At 36.8% G+C, this 13,989-nt stretch overlaps 1 protein-coding gene across 1 annotated transcript in view; it reads left to right on the top strand.

The window, feature by feature from the left end:
* The window catches only part of Stk26 (serine/threonine kinase 26), a 50,858-nt gene that overhangs the window by 33,098 nt on the left and 3,771 nt on the right, over positions 1-13,989 (top strand). Inside the window, exons 4-9 of the mRNA XM_028765007.1 lie at positions 4,350-4,406; positions 10,410-10,518; positions 10,607-10,764; positions 11,531-11,716; positions 12,689-12,837; positions 13,684-13,777. Coding sequence (XP_028620840.1) covers positions 4,350-4,406; positions 10,410-10,518; positions 10,607-10,764; positions 11,531-11,716; positions 12,689-12,837; positions 13,684-13,777 — 753 coding nt within the window. The remainder of the gene's footprint in view (positions 1-4,349; positions 4,407-10,409; positions 10,519-10,606; positions 10,765-11,530; positions 11,717-12,688; positions 12,838-13,683; positions 13,778-13,989) is intronic.

The following is a 13,989-nucleotide window of genomic DNA, read 5'->3' as shown; positions in this document are numbered from 1 at the left end:
CCACGGATTCATATATATTACAACCAGTATTTCTTTTTTTTAGAAAAAAAAAGAATGAATGAAGTGAACTGTTTCAGAGTAAAACCTAAAGATGTATGGTCTTGCTGTTATTTTTTTTCACCAGAACTTCATGTGTGATTGCATCTAGAATATGTTCAGTGTGTGGTGTTTTCTGACAAAGCTTGATGGTCATTTCTTTCTCTTTTGTAAAATGTTCTTTTCTCAAAATAAAAATGGCTTTATGCTTAACATAATCCATCTCTAAGAAGCCCTATATTTCAACAGACATGTATTTATTGAATATCCTACTATGGGTATTCTTCTTGTTCAGTTTATTCCGATAACTTCACAATCCTGCCTCCTTCCTCAGCCCTATGTATGTGTGTCAAATTTTTCTCCTGTTACCTACTTCTGTTTGAGTGTATCAAGTGCAGTAACTCTAACACTGGGGAAATAACATGTGAACTACTTGATATATAACTTTGTAGGGCTTGGGTTATAGACAAGGCATTCCCAGCTGGAACAAAAATGTATAGAGTGGATAAAGTTTTGGGCCCCATTCTTCATATGGCTATCTCTACTGTACTCTGTCATTTTAAAAAATCATTCATGCTACATTTTAAAATCATGATTAAAAATAACACAAGCTTACCATTTTAGCTGTTTTTCTGTATTCGTTTTTAACAATGATTTTATTCTTTGAGAAATTTATATATTTTACCTTTCCCCTCCCCCAGCTTCCCCCAGGTCCTCCCTTCCTCCCTATCCCTGCCCATCTTCGTATTGTTTCTCTTAAAAATAAAGATAAAACATGGAGTCCAGCTTGTGTTAGCTGACTATTCCAGAGCATGGCCTGTGCCCTGGATGATAGTTGATACTCAGCATACATTTTAAGTGTGCCATTTTTACACTGTTGCTCAACCATTACTTGCTATCATTGCCAGCATATCTTTACCAACTGAAACTCTGTACCAACATACAATAATTGCCTATTGCTGGATTCCCTGGCAACCGCTTTCCTTGGCCCTATCTCTATGATCTTGGCCACTCTAGGTATGATGGAATCATACAAAATTTACCCTTTTCTGCCTTTTTACAGTTATACATTCTAACATGTCATCGATGTAATAGGCTATTGGACTAATAGACCTCCCAGTCATGACAACTTGTGTACAGTACAAATAATCCTCATTGTGTGTGTGTGTGTGTGTGTGTGTGCACTCGCATATGCAGAGTAGGTATCTTAAGTACTTTATATATGAGCAGATTCAAACTTTGTAGTAGCATTTCTTCCCACTTTGCCCAAGTGCCTGATTTAGTTATAATAACAATGTAATAATTGGAGTCCACATCAAGGGATAGCAAAGGGATTAGCTTCTTTGGTGTTTCTTTTTCTGCTGTGCTCCTTGAGGCCTTGCCCTGGGTCAGGCCTGCTTACCAAGAATCTGGATGTCTTGAACATCCTCCCATGAAGCTTGTTTCTAGAAATGGAGTGAGCTAAACAAGGTAGCCATAAAAATCTGTTAAGTCTCCTGGTTGTCTCAAAGTTCCAGTGACTAGCTTGCTTGCCGGTAGGAAGTCCTATTTTCGGATGTAGAAGTCACTTAGTTGTGACTTGAGCAAACTCAGCCATATATCCTGCTCTCTAAGGTCACAGCTTAAGGTTCCTCTGCATCCATTTTGGTGACAGTTGGAAACCTTCCATTTTGAACTGGTACAAACAAAATGTCATGCATTGTTTTTTAACTTGAAAAACAGGTGCTTTCGTTCATGCAGAACAGCAAAATAGAAGCATATTTTATAAGGATTTCTTTCTTTAAATGTCAGGCACACAAGAAGCATTCTGAGTTCACATGATACAATAGTTAGTTATTAGGAACATATTTGTGGCAAACGAACAAATCTTAATTTATAAGTCATTATAAGAATTTTTCTTCCTCTTGAAAACATGTAAAGATGTATCCCATTTGCAGTTGTCAGGTTCTCAGTGCCGAGTTGCTATACATAATGCAAGTTACATGAATCACTCCTAAAGCTCTTCTTCCTCCCCCACTACTGTGGGTATTCATTTCTTTCCTAATGTAGATATAGGACTTTCAGTGCTTTGCTTCCTCAGTTCAAGCTGGACTGCTATGGCAGAACAGAATGGAAGTCAAGATTACTGGAGGGGGTAAAAAGGATGGGAGAAATGCTTTCTTTTATATTTCCCATATAGAAACAGCATCAAGAAAAATATTGGCAGGGTTGGGGAGATCACTCAGGAGGCAAAATGCCTGATGTGCAAGCATCAGAACCAGAGTTCAGATCCCCACAACCCATGTATAAGCTGGATAAGTGCTTCTGGCCTGTAATCTCAGCCTGTAAGGAAGGGATACACAGAACTCCTGGAGCAAGCTGGCCAACCAGACTAACCAGATGCGAAGCTCAGGGTTCAGTGGGAAAAAAGCTAAGAAACCTGCCCCTGTTTATATGTTAGAAAGCAATTCAGGAAGGCATTCAATATAAACTTCAGTCTCTACATTCAATATCTGCACATACACACACATGTGTTCCCAGACACATGGACACAGACGTTCTATGATCTTTCTCCCTTCCTCAGGTCATGAGTATTCTCTTCTCTGAGAATGAATTCCCTGCCTTGGTGAAGTAAGTCCCAGTCTCATGGGAACGCTGCACATTTTAAACTGGACTACCAGTGATCCAGTTATCCTAGTTTTATTTTAATTTAATCTTTTCTTACAGTCCAGATTTTATCCTTTTCTCAGTCCACCTTCTAACTGTTCTACATCCCATACCCCCTCCCCCAACCCCACCAGACCTCCCCACTCCCTGGGGCCTCTATTCTCTTGAGGGTTCGGTACATCTTCTCTGACTGAGTTCATACCCACCAGTCCTCTGCTGTAGAGTATGAAGGCTAGCAGTGTAGGCGTTAGAATTTTCCTCCTGCAGGTAGGGCTTTTAAATGATTAAAAACAATCCTTGTGTCATAAGTGGCAGCACAGCAGTAACTGTATTTTCCCATACAGAAATTATTAGTGTATAAAATTGTAGGTAGTGCCTCTGAAGCTCTTCATGCTATCTTAGTATTGATGCTTTTATATTAAAATTGCATTTGGAAACACCCCCACCCCCAACGAACATAGACGTTATTTTAATGATGAAATGCAGGCTTCAAAACCTAAATATTTTACTTGGAAATGGGCTCGCAGAACACAATTCATTCATAGTGTGACTGTTGCCAGCCTAGTTAAACCAGCCTTTCCACCTCTAGTCAATTCTGTGGTCTCACAAAGTTTCAGTGAATACCATTCATGAAGTACTGTACAGAAAGGAACAAGTCAAGCTACATCTGAAAGAAAGAGGAAGTTGGTGATTTATTTTAAAAAGGTTTTATTTGGGGGAAGGTGTTTGGTGCTGGAGATCAAACTTAGTGCCTCATGGGGTCTAGGCAAGCACTTGGCTAAACACATGGTGTTTGTGTGCATGTATGCATGCATGCATGTGCGTGTGTGTACATAAGTTTTATCATACATTTCTTTATATCTTCCCTATAATCTTGTTTTCTTGTTCAGCTTGCAACAAAGTTAATTTTATCTGCAGTATTCATATTAAACCACACACTCTCTTTTTGAGGGGGTAGTTTTTTTTCTGGATTTCATGTGTGTGCAAAAATATCTGTCATGGCTGATAAAAGTTTTAAAAATGTACTAAAACAAATGGAACAATGCAAAATGCTTAGTGTCTTCCAACTCTAAAATTACACAGAAAGCATTCAAAACTTTCCACCCATATCCATTTTTAAATGTAATTATACTTTCCCATCTTTTTAAAAAAAATTAAAGCTTTATTTATTTATTATATATATAGTATTTTGTCTGCAGGCATGTCTGCAGGCCAGAAGAAGGCACAAGATATAATTATAGATGGTTGTGAGGCACCATGTGGTTGCTGAGAATTGAACTCAGGACCTCTGGAAGAACAGCCAGTGCTCTTCTGAGCCATATCTTCAGCCCATACTTTCCCTTCAGTATTATTCAAGATAATGATTTAAAGTGATCGTTCATTTTCTGGATTTTGTAAAACTTAGTAATACTCAAATAATGACAAGTACTACTTATGTATGGTTAGCTGTATTGTTTAGGTAGATTTGGACAAACTATAGGCTTAAAAATTGATGTTTCACTCTGTAATTTTCTATGGAAAGACAATATATGTTCCAGGTTCCAAACAACCATGTTAAAGCCTGTATTTTATAACCATTACACTGGTTACTGTGTGAGATCTACCTATTTCTCGTATGTTATTATGGGCTAGGCATGTAACTATTAAATTGTTTTATGTGTTTACAGGGTTCAAAACTATGGATAATAATGGAATACCTAGGTGGAGGTTCAGCATTGGATCTTGTGAGTATTTTAAAATAATTATATATAACAGAACACACATACATCATAAAGTTATTTAACTCTGTAATTATGTAAGCAGTAGCTTTTGGGCAAGCTAACTTATTAGGGTAAGATGTTCAATTTTCACTCTGCTTGGAGGGGCTTCTTACTCTATGTGTACAAACTGTATTACAGGTTAGATCATGCTGCTGACAGTCTTACTCTATATAAGAAATTCAAATATCACAGTCTGATAAAGTCCAAAAATTCAGAGCAATTGTGTGCCACTGTCAGTTTGACACTTTTATGCTTTCATTACTACTGAATATATTTGGATTTTAAAAATGCATATATGGGATGGAGAGATGATTCACTAGTTAAGTCCACTGGCTGTTCTTCCAGAGGACTCGAGTTCGATTCCCAACACCCACATAGCAGCTCATAACTGTCTATAATTCCATTAACAGGGGAGCCAATGCCTTTTTCTGGACTCCACAAACACCAGGCACATAAATGGCATACAAACCCATATGCAGACAAAATCAGTTTACACATAAAATAATATAAAAAAGAAAAACTGTAAAATACATTGAGATAACTGTCACTAATAGTAATAATAAATCTAAGGTTTCAGTCTTTGAAAATTTATGAGTCAATACCCTGAACCTGCCCCAACATGATGGTATTAGGAAATATAATTAAGCCATGAGAATGGAGTCTTCAGGAATGACAATAGTGTATTTATCAAAAGCATCTCAGGAGTACATTGTACCTCTGCTTTTACTATTATATTAGGATACAATGGCAAAATCATCTGTAAACCAGGAAGTGTCTTCCCAAAGATACCTATCTGCTTAGATTCTCTAGCACACAGAACTGGGAAATCAGTGTTTGCTATGTAATTCAGCCTGTGATGCTCTGTTAGAGCAACCTGAGGTGACCAAGACTGACATGAGGGTTTTCTTCCTCTTGGCCTGTAGAAATGCTTTCTATAGACATTTTTCTTCTTCTCAGTAGGTCATTTAAAAATGTGGTTGGTTTTTTTTGTTATTGTTGTTAAAATAACTTAAAAGTATTTACTATCATTGTATTTTTTACTTTGTAAAACTATCTATCTATCTATCTATCTATCTATCTATCTATCTATCTATCTATCTATCTATCTATCATAAGGGTGGAGAAGGGATGCACACAGTCCATGGGACCCATAGGAATGTCAGAGGACAAGTTATGGAAATATTCTCTCTCCTCCTACCATGTGGGTTCTGAGATTCAAACTTAGGTCATTGGGCTTAGTGGCAAGTGCCTTTACTCACTGAGCCAGCTGCTAGCCTATTTTCCTAGACAGATGTTTACAGTGCTAAAATCTGTTGGTGCAGGAAAATGAAAACATGTTCACATGGGAAATGTCTCTGAGAAAAACTGTTCTTTCTAAGTTGTGATGGCACTAAAACTGATCCCTCCACTGAAAACAATATTAACATGATATTATTTTTAAAATTCAATATAGACCATGATAGTGAACTTGCTACAGATTAACTGTAAATGGACAAATAGCTGTTTGAGGTTCTATAGTCGTCTCTACTTATCAAAGTCTGTGACTTTGAATCAGACACATTAACTTTTTGGACGTAGATCCTGTAACACAAAGAACTTATACTAAGTTATTTCTAAGTTCTCTTACATCTTTAATATTATGTGACATATTTGTTTATTTTTTTTTAATTTTTTGAGGCCCAGATGCCCTGTAACTCAAAATTTTTCTGCCTCAGCATCCAGACTGTTCCACTTTGATTTGAGACAGGATGTCCTAACCCTCCCATATACCCATTCCTACTCTCTTCTACTTCATGACCTCTGTTGTCATTAATTGTTGTTATATCCATATATGTACATATATATGCATATGTACTAGTAAATACAATTACAACTACCACCATTTTCAATTTCTTCAGTATTTAAACATTTGAATTGTAGAATTTTTTCACTTCCTTGGTTAGGTATTTAAATTCCATGTCTTTGAGATGATAGTAAATGAAATTAGTTCCCTGAATTTTTTTTCTCAGCATTTTTTTCTATTGGTATGTATACTGGATGTTAATTTTTATATATCAAATTTGTATCCTGCCTCGAAAGTTATAGAGCTGAGAAGATGTCTCAGTGGTTAGGAACACTGTGTGTTTTTCTAGAAGACCTGGGTCCAATTCCCAGCACCCACATGGCAAGCCATAACTGTTTGTAACTCCAGTTCCATTGGATCCAACACCCTCACACAGACATGCATGCAGGCAAAACACCAATATATAAAATAAAAAATAAAAGGCCTTAGTCTTGACTGCCAACGACTTAAACCTTTAGATAATTTAATGACTAGAAATGTGTCTTAAGATTTTTTTTTGTGGTGTAGGGAGAGGTAATCCATAGTTAAATTATTCCAAGGAAATGATAACTAAACTCAGTGGAGAGCCTCACCTCCTAGAAATTATGGTAGTTTATGCAGTTGCCCAGTTTGTTCTTGAGTTTACTTTTTATTTCTGTCCCCTCTCCAGTGAGGCATTTTCTTACAGAAAAAAAATCTTTTATGCATTCTCTTGCAGTTGTGCTACTCTACCGTTTGCAATTTTCTTTTTTCTTTTTATTTTATGTATATGAATGCTCTATCTATATGTATACCTGCATAACAGAAGAGGACATCAGATCACTTTACAGATGGTTGTGATCCACCAGTTGGATGCTAGGAATCGAACTCAGCACCTCAGGAGGAGCAGTCACTGCTCTTAACTGTTGATCCATCTCTCCAGTCCCCACTTGTATTTCTTAAATACTGATAGCCCCTTATAAATCCACCACTTACTTTATTAGATCCCCTAAGATAGGCACTGTGTCTTTCCCCCATTTTATAGGTATTAGGAAAGCTATAATCTGTAATAGTAATGTTACTTACTCAGGGACTGCTGGCACAATCCCAGCTAGCAACCCTAATCTGTATCCAGTACTAATAGTTTTCTCAGTTTAATGTTATGGCCAAGTGAAAGAAACCTATTTTCTCTATCTCATGTTGCTGTCCACCTCTACATAATAATTAGACAAATGGCAATTAATATAGACTTAATGAATTAAATTCCAGTTCTACTGAATGGCTGCCTAATACTGACCATGTCAGTCACTCTGTAACTTAATTTCCTCAAATGTTAAATGAAGAAAATGGGTTAGCAATGTCTAGTTCTGCTTTACTAGCTAAAAATATTAACAATACTGTGACTTAACTATAAAGCATAGGAGTCACTGGGAAAACATGTTCTTTCTCCATGTGTATTCATAGCTAAATGAATGCAATCATTTTGAGAATCTAAGAATTTGTTGTAGAGTGGCAAGAGAAAACAAGATGGTTGCTAAGCAGAGTGTTTCTCAATTCAAACTGGCCCCCGACTAACAGAATAACATGAAACTATGAATTGCGTTGCATGCTGCGGTTATACAGGGTACATCTGATTCATTGTAGATAAACAGACTTTGGTCATATTAGATACAGTTTTTCTGAATTTATTACTTATTACTTCTTTCTAAAACATTTACAGTGTCTTACACAAAGACATATGATGGGATAAATAGGCTAAAGTGTACATACCATGGAAAGTTGGGGATAGTACACTAGTTATAAAACCTGGTCCACTGTAGCATGCTGGCTTAGGGGCTGACAGCTAGGGAAAGGAATGTAGGTAGAATCTATAAACCCACAAGTGCAGGGTCATTAAAGGAATAATTGTCCCTCTTTTGCATATCCTTACTCTCAAACCCAGGCAGATTATACAAGGCAGGTATGTTGCTTCTGGGCAGAGACTTAGAACACTGCAGAGAAGTTTCAGTTAAGCAGTGCAAAGAATGTAGTCTAAGACCTTGGCCTATTCTCTCCCAAGGTTGTTTTTAAAATTTGAGAAAGCAAAACTATGCAAAACAAACAAACTTCTCTCCTATAGTCTATGTGGCATTGCTGCTGTTTCTTCGTTCCCTTTTTCTCTTGACTACCAGCACATCTTATGAAGCACATGCACCAGAGATTGGAGGCCATTTTAGGTATGATGATGGTTCAGAAACATCCAGCTGCATCGACCATCCCAGGTCCATTCCTCCACAATCTTCTCCCATCCCCTTTTAGCTGACAATTAAAGTTTTACTTTGAATTATCATCTAATCTTTAAATATATATCAGATATGGTAATGAATCTTTAAGACTTCTTTTGTTGTTCTTTCTGAAATGTTTTAAATTTTCTATATTAGCCAATGAATCTATTCCACACTTAGAAATCCTTCAAAATGATAGTGAGTTCCCTTAAATTGTCACTGTCTAGTTTCTTAAGTAAGGAAGAGTATGCCTCTGGCCCTGCCAATGTTTTATGATCATATACTAAATTTCAGTCTTAACTCATATGATATATATCCTCCAGTTATTCGGTAATTCCACAGAATTTCTTTTCCAGTCATCAATAAAATAATGTCTCATTTTCACCTTTAGAATCACATTAATTACTAACTTTTAAATTAAAAAACTTGAGGTGGAAGCTGATAGATTTGAAAGCAAATAGATAATGTTACTCAGCAAAGTGATCTATTGAATTACAGACATCCCTAGAGTATATGGTATACCCAGACTACTCTTAATAGCGAATGGTGAAACCAAAGTACCAGGTCTATTTTAAGCTGTTAAATTTCGACATGAAAGTGCCCTTTATTCGGTATAAATATGGCATTCATGGAAAGATGAAATACACAAGGTGCCAAAGAGCTGTGAATCCCTCCCAGTGTGAGGCAGAATAGGCAATGTTTGATTTGTACCAGCTCTCCCCTCCTTCCAGCAAACAGAACTCTACCTCGCCTCTGACTTCTGCTTCCCACCCTTTCCTGTAATAATACTGTACAGTCCACTGTTTGTGCTTAATGAGGTACCAGAATTTTAAAATGACCATTTATTTTAAAGACAGATTTTTGGGTATTCCATTACAGGGTCTCCCAAAAGCTAATGCTTGTGTTCTTTGTCTTCCACTTGGGATGACTGGCTTTGGTACAAGGGTGGGGAAAGAAAGGGAAATGTGTTACATTTATTTGAAAAAATATTATTCCTCCATGATTTAATTCCTTTTACAATGAGAGTCTGAATAGTTTAGTTATTATATTCCTGGCTGAATTTAAATTAGGAGTGTCTGATTGAAAAACCAGTTCAATGTTAATATGTAGTGAGTTTTTAAAAGCAATTGCAGAATTCAAGTAGCTGATTTCTTTGTATTTTAGCATTCTTATTTTATATAGTCTTTGCACATATATAGCATGGTGTGACACGAGGAGCCATCACACACATATGTAGTATATACTTAATGTATTTATTATCACTAACTCCCTGCTCTTTAGTGTTCCCTTCGCTCCCCTAAAGAGTTTTCCTCCTTAAATAGCAGATTCCATTTTTCCCATGTGATAGCCATTCTAATAGCATTCCCATGTATCACGTATTAAATCTGGGGTGTGAATTTTAGAAACCCCAAAATTTGGAGCTAGTATCAAGGAAAAAGGTGCTTTTCTGATCTTTGAAGATAAATTATTTATTTGTGTGTTTATGGGTGGCTTGTTTTTAGACAGATCTCATATAGCCCAGGCTCTCCTGTAACCCAGGCTAGCCTCAGGCTGTCTACATAGCCAGAGATGAAGTTCAACTTCTGACTTTCCTGAATCCATCTCCCAAGTGCTGGAATTACAGGTTTATGGGTATTGATCTAACTCAGGGTTTTGCTCCTGTTGCAAATGAGTTCTACCAGCTGAACTGTATCCCCAGCCCACAGATAATCATTAAAATCCTGGACAGCTATTTGACATGACTGTTTTATTGTCTTTTTCCCTCTTAAGTGTTTTCCTCATTTGTTCAAATGTTGGTTTAATAGGCTGCTTCAGGTACCTATGTTTCAAAAATACCAATTTTGAATTTTATTTTTCCAAATTTCAAAAAGTGTGTGAATATACATGTATTTTGTCCCTAAGCTGCGTGCCGGTCCATTTGATGAGTTCCAGATTGCCACCATGCTCAAGGAGATTTTGAAAGGTCTGGACTATCTACATTCTGAAAAGAAAATTCACCGAGACATTAAAGGTACACAACAGTCAAATAGAAGCTGAGAAAAACAGACACATTTTGGGGAGACTGAGAGATATTTGTTTTGTTTTTCTTTGCCCCCTAGCTGCCAACGTCTTGCTTTCAGAACAAGGTGACGTTAAACTGGCTGACTTTGGAGTTGCCGGCCAGCTGACAGATACACAAATCAAAAGGAACACCTTTGTAGGAACTCCATTTTGGATGGCTCCTGAAGTTATTCAACAGTCAGCTTATGACTCTAAAGTAAAGTATTCCCTATAGAGATGGAATTCATTAGATAGCACCTCAGTAATAAGCTTTTCAATTTGTCTTTCCCTTACAAGTGCTTCTAAAAGAAGAGTTGTGTCATACTTTGTTTCTTGATGGTAAATACCATTGTTATCGGTAATATTTGAACCCTATTTATTTCAATGGCTTTTCACTCCACTTGGAATGAAATCTGGAGTCCTTACAGACATATAAGACTCCATATGATCTGGTCATTGTCTGCCTATCCAACCTTATGTTCTATCACTGTCATCTGTACTCTCTTTGCTTCAGCCCTCGTGGCCCCATTTTGACCTCAGGACCTTTCTCTTGCTTTCCCCTGTGTCTGGAATGGCCTTGCTCCCAGTAAGCTCTCTCTATAAGCATTCCCTGCAGAGATGTCTCTCCCAATCATCTTGCATCAACATGGGGCTCCTTTCCCTGCTTTGGTCATTATTGGTCATTATTCTCTTATTCTTTCTTGTTTCCCCACAGAGCTTAATCCCATATGGCATTATGTCATTCATTTAGCTGTCCCTCTTATTAGAACAGGAGCCTGTTGAAGACAAGGACTTTCATCTGGTTTATTGAACACTCAAGTAGTGTTGTTACAAAGCATGAGATTTAAAATTTTAATTCATGAGTTCCATTAATTATAGTTATTATAACTCACTACATTTCTTGAGATACAGGGGTTTGGGGGCAGCATCCTAGAATGGAGTTTCAAGGTGATGAACAGTTTTTGTTATTGATTCCTTTTTAGGCTGACATATGGTCTTTGGGAATTACTGCTATTGAACTTGCCAAGGGAGAGCCTCCAAATTCTGACATGCATCCAATGAGAGTTCTGTTTCTTATTCCAAAAAACAACCCCCCAACTCTTGTTGGAGACTTCACTAAGTCTTTCAAGGAGTTTATTGATGCTTGCCTGAATAAAGATCCATCATTTGTGAGTATACATTGTTATTTCCACTGTTGGTTTTCTATTGTTCCATCTACGTCTAACAAAGGTGACTTTTCTGTGGTGGAGAAAAACATCTACGGACCATCCAAGAAGCTGGGTTTTTTCCACTCTGATATTAACCAGATCTTTGTCCTTTTTTCTCTCCTCCCCTACATCATCTTTTTAATCCCCAGCTATCTGATCATTTCCTATTTCAAGGAGACAATTGGGGAAAATAATTCATGTTTTATTACTTACTTATTAAAATACATATGTACCTGTTTGTAATAGAATTGGCTAATTGTATTATAGTTCTTTGAGTGTTAAAAATAAAATTGCTTTTCACTGCTGGTGACTACAAATTGTACCAGCACTGCCTAAGATTGATGTAACTATTTTTATGTTGACAGTAAACAATCTACTATTAATGAAACACTGAAAGGAACATATTCCCTATAGTACTTGGTGCTTGCCTTTATATAAATAAAAATTAATGTTTAATAGAAAAGTGTATACTACAATATGGGCAGACAATGGCAAAATGAGGGTTTCATGAGATGTGCAGATGATAACAAAATTACAGCAATTTTGCTCATTTGCATTAATTTTTAAAAATTACAGTCAATGTGATAAGTGTCTTGAATTGTTGTTTTGACATTTTTAGATGTTTACTTTCTAAGTCCTACTATTTCTGAGAAGGCTTTGCCTCCTGGTATGCTGGTGTGTATCCTAGCTTTTGTCTACTGCACTTTAACAAATTAGGTAGCTGAAATGCTGAATTTAATGTGGTTACCTTGAGCCGCTTCAAGAAAATAGAGTTGTCTGTTCTCTTCTTACATTGTAATTGTCCTCATGTATAAAAACATGACTTTTATAGATTTCAGTTTAATAATTCAATTGGCATTTTACCACCTATCCTAATCCCAAAGTTCTTTAACATAACCATGCATCCTGTATATTTTTCTGTTTGTGCCTTAGCGTCCTACGGCCAAAGAACTTTTGAAGCATAAGTTCATTGTAAAAAATTCAAAGAAGACTTCTTATCTGACTGAATTGATCGATCGATTTAAGAGATGGAAGGCAGAAGGCCACAGTGATGAGGAATCTGATTCTGAGGGCTCTGACTCGTATGTACAAATTACTGCAGGGTTTTGTTTTTTTTAAAGGCAGATTCATTCGCATATGCTCTGCTTTTTTTGCAATGACCTGGGATGCATTTGGTTTAGACTAAGTTATTAATCATGTTTTGAGCAGTCACTTTGGCCAATGTGAAGTTCTTTACATTCTGTGGAATACTATGAATTTGGAAACATGCTTTGGAAGGGAAAAGCTCTGCTTTTAAATGGTCTTGGTCTAACCCCTAGTGGATACTTGAGTATATTACAAAATTTTGGAATATGATTTGACCACAGGAGTTCTACTAGTTCATGAGCAGAAATAAGGGACTATGTTTTCTATTATTGTGATGACAACCTGTGGGACCCTTTGGAGAACTGATCTCATGGTCTTTCCTACTTCCTGGCCATGGACCAAACTGTGATAAGATGGAATTATGAACTGCTACACCTATTTACTCATGTATTGTTCTCAGGCACCTGCATCTATGAGAAACTGCTTGGCATTTGAAATAAATAAAACATCGTGCCCATAAAGGCTTGTTAACCTCACCTGCCCATGAAAACTTCTTGATGAAACTTTAAAAACACAAGGCATGTAACTAAAGATAGTGGTCCAGGCATCGGGGAATGGCAGTATAGACACAGATAGCTCTCCACATAGGATTTTGGTAACAATTAGAGCTTGAAATCCTGCTGTTCTTGAGTAAAATAGCGTAGCTGTTAGAAACTGAGGTCAGATGCTGTGTTGGAGAGCTCTTCAGAGTCTTCTTGCACTGATTTGGTGATTTGGTTTTTGATTTTTTGTTTGTTTGTTTTCTGTGCTGAATCACCTAAGCATCTTTGCCATTTCTTTAGGGAAACCAGCAGTAGGGAAAGTAATACTCACCCTGAATGGAGTTTCACCACTGTGCGTAAGAAGCCTGATCCAAAGAAACTGCAGAATGGGGAAGTATGTATATGGATCTACTAACTTCATTCATTCATTCATTCATTCATTAACTCATTCATTCATTTACTTACTTCCATCTGTTCATTTATTTATTTACTTCTTTGGCATACAAAGTAATAAAATTCATCATATAATCTTCATATACATGTCATTATAATATGTTCTCATCTGATCATGGCCTCCTAACATTTTTTTAAAATGCTGTTATGATA

This window comes from Grammomys surdaster, unplaced genomic scaffold, assembly GCF_004785775.1.
Source record: "Grammomys surdaster isolate TR1022 unplaced genomic scaffold, NIH_TR_1.0 147, whole genome shotgun sequence".
In the NCBI taxonomy this organism is placed as follows: Eukaryota; Metazoa; Chordata; class Mammalia; order Rodentia; family Muridae; genus Grammomys; species Grammomys surdaster.
This window is presented reverse-complemented; position numbering and strand designations above follow the sequence as displayed.